This window comes from Cnephaeus nilssonii (assembly GCF_951640355.1).
Source record: "Cnephaeus nilssonii genome assembly, chromosome: X".
Lineage (NCBI taxonomy): Eukaryota > Metazoa > Chordata > Mammalia > Chiroptera > Vespertilionidae > Cnephaeus > Cnephaeus nilssonii.
The window spans coordinates 86,972,799-86,980,216 of NC_137071.1; the positions used below are offsets into that span (position 1 = coordinate 86,972,799).

Below are 7,418 nucleotides of genomic sequence, written 5' to 3' on the forward strand. Positions count from 1 at the left end.
GTGCTTATAAAGGACCCAGGTGATTAGGTCAGATCCACCAGATAATCTCCCTATCTTAAAGTCAACTGAATTGGTACTTTAATTACAACTGCAAAATCCCTTCACAGCAGCACCTAGATTAGCTGTTGAATAAGTAGGAGAAAGTGAGCTAGGATATATTGGGGGTCTATCTGAAAATTCTGCCTCCTACAACCCCCAATGTTGAGATATACCCATTTAAAAAATACTATAAAAAGTGAAGAAGAAAAAAAGAAATAACCAATTGCCTTAGCTTTTTTTTGCAATATTCAGACACTTCACCCATTCACATGGCTCGTTTGCTACAAGCTAGTAAAACTAGAGCAAACTCTAAGGAGATAACAGAAAAATAAAATAAAATAAACTGTGACCTTAGGCTTGAAGGGAACCAAAGTTTGCCACCCTGAAGCTGCCTTTTGGGATATTGATTTTAAGCCTGTTACTGAGAAACAAAAGACTCAGAATGAAACTTTGGCCCTCCCTCCTTTCCTGCCCAAGAGGTTCAGATAGCAAAATCTGCTTCAGGAAGGGAATTTTAGGATGCTGCCTTAGCCTAATTTGAATTAAGGATGGTATTATAGGAAGGCTCCAGGCAGGGCCCTGTTGGCAAGATACCCCCTGTGTTCCTTTGTTTCAGAGTTGCCAAGCAAGAATTTGCCTGCTTTGTTTGTTTAGTTCTTCCTCAACTACCTGTAAATCACCCATTCTCACTTTTGAAATCTCAGAACCCATCCTCTCCCCTTTTCTTCTTTGTCCAAAATGTCATATATACCCAGTGTTGCTTCACTGCCTTTGGAATTTTCATGCATATGTGAATTCCCATGCTCATGTATTAAAATTTTGTTTTCTCCTGTTAATCTGTCTCTGTTGATTTGATTATTAGCCCAGCTTGAAGAATTTAGAAGGTGAGAGGAAGAGTATTCTATTTTTTTTGCCCCCACAGGCTCAAATACTGATCAATAAATGCCACCTGTAAAACTTTGGGCAAATAACCTAACTCTTCTAAACCTCAGTTTTTCTACCTATAAAATGGGGATAATAGTATTATTTTCCTCATATAGTGTATGGAGTAAGGGAAATGATATATATGAAAAGTACTTAATACAGTGCCTACCTCTAATTTAAAGATAGCAATTATTTCATTATCATTAAGTGACATAAGAAATGTGAAACTATCTCAGAAAGTATAGTTATTATAATGTAACATGTCACTAGGTACACATAGAGAACATACCATTAGACAGATTCCATATACATAGGTGCACATTTAGTATGTACACATGTCATATACATACATATATAGAATTTCTTTTAATCTTTATTGTTGAGAATATTACAGATGTTGCCCTTTTTCCCCCCCCATTACCCCCCTTTAACCACTTCCTACCCCACCCCAGGCCTTCACCACCCTACTGTGTGTGTCCATATGTAAGATCTTTGGTTAATCTCTTCCCACCCCACCCTCCCCCCTTCCCTCTGAGATTCATCAGTCTGTTCCATGCTTCCATATCGCTGATTCTATTTTATTCATCCATTTAGTTTATTTTGTTCATTAGATTTCTTATTCATTTATTTTGATTTTTAGATTCAATTGTTGATATGTATTTGTTGCCATTTTATTGTTCATATTCTTCTTCTTCCTCTTCCTCTTCTTAAATAATACCCTCCAACATTTCATATAATATTGGTTTGTTGGTGATGAAATCCTTTAGCTTTTTCTTTTAATATTAACATAAACAAACCATCATTAAGAAGGAGAGGTGGATTTGAAAAAGATATGAAGATTCCAAAGCCAAACAGAAATGATTTACTATTATAATCTGTAACATAGCTGACCTTTCAAACAGATCATTGATAGTTGATGATTACAGACATTTTTCTGGGCCCTGGCAAATTTTGGCCAGTGTCAAAATGATTTTTTCATGAATTTTGTTACTTCAAAATCCATAAAAACTCTCACAGAGATTTCAATATTAACCTTTTGCACTCGGATGTCGAGTGTGACTTGACACGGTTAGCATTAGAATAAAGGAATTGAGAAAAAAGCAAGCGAGTGCAAAGGGTTAAATATTTTCATGTCAATATTGTATCTCAGGATGAGAAACCAAGATGGCGGCACAGGCAAAAACCTGAAATTGCTGCCTCGCACAACCTCTTCAAAACTACAACTAAGAGACAAAACGGGCATCATCCAGAACCACAGGAAGGCTGGCTGAGTGGAAATTCTACTAATAGAAGGAAAGAGAAAAGCACACTGAGACTCAGATGAGGTGTAGAAGTAAAGTGCAGAGATACGGAGGTGCGTGCGTGGAAAGGGCTGGCAACTGAGGATGTGGTTGTCTTTTTCAATCGGGAGGGAGACACAAGCTCCCAATAGCTCTGAACTCCAGTTCCCAGCGAGACTCTGGGGACCCAGACTCATACGGGAGAAACTGGACTGTCTGGCTTTGGGCAGAACTCGAGGGCGGCTTTCTCTCAGAGGTGCTTGCAGCGATTACCGAGGGACACTGAGACCTGGGGGCCTCTTAGGGCAGGGCTGACAGGAAGCCATTGCTGTTTGCTCTGCCCTGAGACCCTGCCCCATGCAAGCTGTGTGCAGAGGCTTTTGCATATGGATGGCCTGGTCCTTTGAAATCTAAACTTACCTAACAAACTGCAGCTGAGTCAGAGAGACCCAGAACATCCAAAAGAAGGCCCAAGGCCCCACAGCAGCTTGCATTGCTTCACAGCTGGGCCTCATCTGGGCACCTCCAAACCCCAAACAAACAAGAGGAATCTGCAGAGCTCTCCATAACTCCTGCTGGGTGGCCTCAGGCAGAGGCTAAATTTGCACCTCCTTGGAGATCCAAGAGCCAGTGTACCCAGTGGTCAGAGTGGGACCAACCAGATTACAACTCCTTAGATCCATAGGGACACACTCAAGGGGCAGACTCAGTGAGCACCAAAGCCCCACTGAAGCAAGTCTTGCCCCATAAGGGTGTCTCCAGCACAGAAGTTCTCCCATTGTAGACACAGCTAATCCTCACAGCCAATTGGCCTGGAGCTCAGTTCCTCCCAGTGATACCAACAACAATCAAGGCTTAACTACAACAAAACTGTGCACATAGCCCACAAGGGGGTGCACCAAGAGTGTCCACCTCAGGCAATTGGGGAGGCTGAGCCACTGGGCCCTATAGGACACCTAGCACTCAAAGCCACTCTATCAACACAGGGAAGCAGCCAAAATGCGGAGACAAAGAAACAGGTCACAAACGACAGAAATGGAAGAAAGCAAACTACTGGATATAGAGTTCAAAACCACAGTTATAAGGTTTTTCAAGAATTGTCTAGAAACCGCTGATAAATTTAGTAAGACCCTAGAGGATATGAAAAAGGACCAACTAGAAATTAAGCATACACTGACTGAAATAAAAAATAATATACAGAAATCCAACAGCAGACTAGAGGATCGCAAGAATGACCCACAGGTTGAGAACCGCTAGAAGGGTCGCCTAAGACCATCGGAAAACACAGATATTTACATTATGATTCATAACAGTAGCAAAATTAGTTATGAAGTAGCAACAAAAATAATTTTATGGTTGGGGGTCACCACAACATGAGGAACTGTATTAAAGGGTCACAGCATTAGAAAGGTTGAGAACCACTGCTTTAAGAAGAGGAAGAAGAAGAAAAAGGTAAAGATAAAAACTATGAACAACAAATACATATCTATCAACAAGTGACTCTAAAAATCAAGTGAATAAAAAATCTGATGAACAGAATAAAATGGTGAATATAATAGAATCAAGGGCATAGAAAGGGAGTGGACTGACAATTCTCAGGGGGAAAGGGGTGCGGGGGGGTGCAGGAAGAGACTGTACAAAAATCGTAGACCTATGGATGAGGACAGTGGCGGGGGGGGGGGTAAGGACAGAGGGTGGGGTGGGAACCGGGTGGAGGGGAGCTATGGGGGGAAAAAAGAGGAACAACTGTAATAATCTGAACAATAAAGATTTTTAAAAATTTAAAAAAAAAATAAAATGACTGTAAAAAAAAAATATTGTATCTCAGGTCACCTAACCCCATACATTAAGAGCCCACATGAATTACAGTGTTGTCAGTGATGTTCTGAGTGATTACCCATGCGCTGGAGCAAAACTGGCTGCAAGGATACTGCCAGTTTGTATTCTTGCCAGTAGGAGAGAGCAAACACACCACAAAGTTGTTTCATACTCCAGCTTTTGGAACTCCTAAGGAGAGTTTATGCTATGCAGATAAGAAAGTATAAAAAGTTTCCTTAAACCCACCTTAGTCTTAGACCTGTGTAGTTTTTAAAATCATTGTGAACAAGCCAGGTAGAAAAAGGCTTTATTCTCATTTTTATCTGTAAGTATGATTCTGTTTTGAAATTGATTCAAATAATGAGTACTTTTAGTTCTGGGGTACCCTCGAAAATACTATCCTATGGATCAAGGGTTGGCAAAAATTTTCTGTAAAGAGCTAGAGAGAAATTATTTTAGTCTTCGTGGGGCACACATAAAAATATAGGCCTTACTGTGTTCCAATAAAACTTTATTTACAAAAACAGACAGCACAAAAGATTTGTCCAGTGTACCATAATTTGCCAACCTTTGCTTTGGACCAACAGTTTTCACTTTCTTTTTTATTAATGAAGCCTTGGGAGTAGTCTATGGAGGCTTAGAGATGGCCAAGCAGGCAGTGATCTGAACTATCGCTGCTTCAACTAGAGAAGTTTTTATTTTTATGACATGGACTTTCGCATGAAATAAGTTTGATTAAAGGGTTTCATTTCTAAAATGGAGAAAAGCTTCAAAACCACTACCTTGGACTAAACCTAAAACCTGCTGCTTTAAAACTCAAGAACAGATTTCACAGGCAAAACAAACACATCATTTCACACCTTTAAAAAAGATGATAATCATATGTTATTAACCACTGTTACCCTAATAAATTTAATTGTTTTTAAAAAGGATGATAGGTGGTACGCATAGGTTTTAACGTTCCCAGAAAAATTCACTGTCTCATACCACTGAAAAAAAACATTTGATAAACAACTTTAATAGCTCTAAAAATATTATCAGCTTATTATTTCTATTCTATTTTGACTTTTTTCTAAGTATAATGCTTAAGGTACCTTAAGAGATCCAAGAGAGGTGTTATGGTATAGTGAAAAAAGCACCAAATTAGGACTCCATATTTGTCTTCATTCCTAGATTGTGAGCTCCTGGAGACAAGAATTAAGTTGTCTTCTTCATTGTTGAATTGTCCTCAGCACCTAGAACAGTACATGATAACAAACTTTAATTTTAAAGCAAATATAAATTTACTTAATTAGATAGCTAGGAAGATAATAAATTCAGGTAGGTTATTTACTTATATCTCTCCATAATGCATAAGAAAAAAATCATCTTTTCCAGTGAGCAACAAATAAGTTAGTACTTTGAGATACATTCTTATAACTGGGAAATTAACATGTTTAAAACACATAAAAACTAACAATTACTGGATTGTGACCAAAGTCATATCCTTACAATGGTTTACAACTCCCTTTCCTACAATTCTGAAATACAAAAAGCTCTGGAAACCAAAAATTTTTATTTTGCATTTTTTAATAACTTGATAGTCAAATTCATCTAACCTACACTTATTTGGCAGTATCTGACCTAAACTGAATGAGGCTATTTACTGGTATTTATTTATCCAGTATGAATAATTGTATGGTTTGATGCAATATTACCATATGCAGTGTTTTCCGTGAACTCCCTGGGGTGTTACAGTATACAGTACCTGGCATTTGGTTTTACACAAGTCTGCCAGACAATGCCAGATTTTTTCCTGGTTGCTTTACAAGGAGGAATCGACAGTCCTATTTCAGCCTTTCTGTGGCCATGCCCCTATCCCAAGCCAATCTTTTCTGCAGCCATCCTTAGCAATACTTGAGGCTGCCCAAACAGCTCAGAGAGCTCTCCTGCCATGTCAGCGGGGAAAATAAAAATAAAAATAAATGTACTTTACAATCATATAGAAAGTTAATGTAATCACTTTGATTGTCAATGATCTGTTGTTTAAGAAAGAACATATTAGTCTTTTATAAAGTACTTATTTTCATCACTTGACATTGGGCAGTCGAGAATCATAATGTAGTTACTTGATCTTAGCCTTGCAAGGGTATCTGCTCAGTATATAGCATTTACCATTTGACTGCTGCACATTTTGAACAGTATATAAGAATTTCCCTTACATTAGGTGTGGGCAGCAACGGATATTTATAGAGGAAAAAATAACCGGAGGCCTTAACTGGCTCAGTTCCAACAACAAATCCATGGAACTGGTACACTCCCCACTTTTCTCATGTACCCCACCCTGTGGCCCACAGGACCACATCTAGGGATCTCAATTAAAGATCTTGTAGTAAATAGGGCACGCTATTCTAGTAACGCTAGAGGTGGTGGACCTGCCTATGCCTTAGGGTGGGCTATTCAGGGTTTGGATAAATTAAGACGATGTAAATGCAAACCACAATGCCAACGTTTCCTAGACTATTTCCTCTTAAGAAAAAAAAAAAAAAGCAGACTCAAAATCACCCCTCTAAAAATGCCTCATTCAGGAACTGTAGAGCTAGTGGGTAAAAGGTTCGCAGGACCACCACCTACGTAGGGGTGCGCTCCCTCAGAGCCGGGGTACCACGCCGCTCCTGCGCAGGTTCTAGACTCCTCCCTTTGGAGCTCTGCCCCACCCTTCTAGGCTACTTCCGGCCCTCACTGACCGCCCTCAACGCGCTTGCGCCGTTTTGATAGGCTTCTGGAGCCCAAGAAATCCAAGCACTGCCCCTCTGGAACCGCCCCCGCCCCCTCTTCGCCCCGCCCACGCCTTACCGGCCTCCGCCCGAAATCTCGCGAGGGTAGGTGCGCGTCCGTATTTTGCGGACAACTAGCTCACAGCTGCTGTAATTGCTGCTGCGGGAGAAACTGGAGCTGCTGTAGTCCTCGCGCCCGCCCTCCCCCTTTGACGAAAGCCACCGCCTCTTCTCTTGCTCTAGTTATATACCTATTGCGGGGAGCGGCGGCTGCAACAGTCCCTGGACCCAACGCCTTCTCATCTCTTCAGACGGCCGCTTTGCCGGTCATTCCCGCAGCCCCGCAGCTGACGGCGCCCCCCTGCTCCTAACCGGTTCCTCACTTCAGAACGCCCGTTCACTCCTCATCGCGCGGGACTCACCTCCCACGGTCTTGCCGGGGTGGAGGACGACCAGGAGGAGACGAGAGTCACCCTCCTAGGCGGCGTCGGCCCCCTCACCCGCGGGTGTGTCCTATAAATGGCGTCGGAAAGCGACACCGAAGAATTCTTTGATGCCCCAGAAGATGTGCACCAAGGGGGTGGCTACCCTGTAGGGTAAG

At 41.3% G+C, this 7,418-nt stretch overlaps 1 protein-coding gene across 2 annotated transcripts in view; it reads left to right on the forward strand.

The window, feature by feature from the left end:
- Positions 1–6,941: 6,941 nt before the first annotated feature.
- The window catches only part of WDR44 (WD repeat domain 44), a 103,864-nt gene continuing 103,387 nt past the window's right edge, over positions 6,942–7,418 (forward strand). For both annotated transcript variants that reach the window (XM_079765279.1, XM_079765278.1), the window contains exon 1: positions 6,942–7,413. Coding sequence is in view for 1 of the 2 variants with exons in the window: in XM_079765278.1 (XP_079621404.1) it covers positions 7,337–7,413 (77 nt within the window). In the remaining variant the exon portion in view is untranslated. The remainder of the gene's footprint in view (positions 7,414–7,418) is intronic.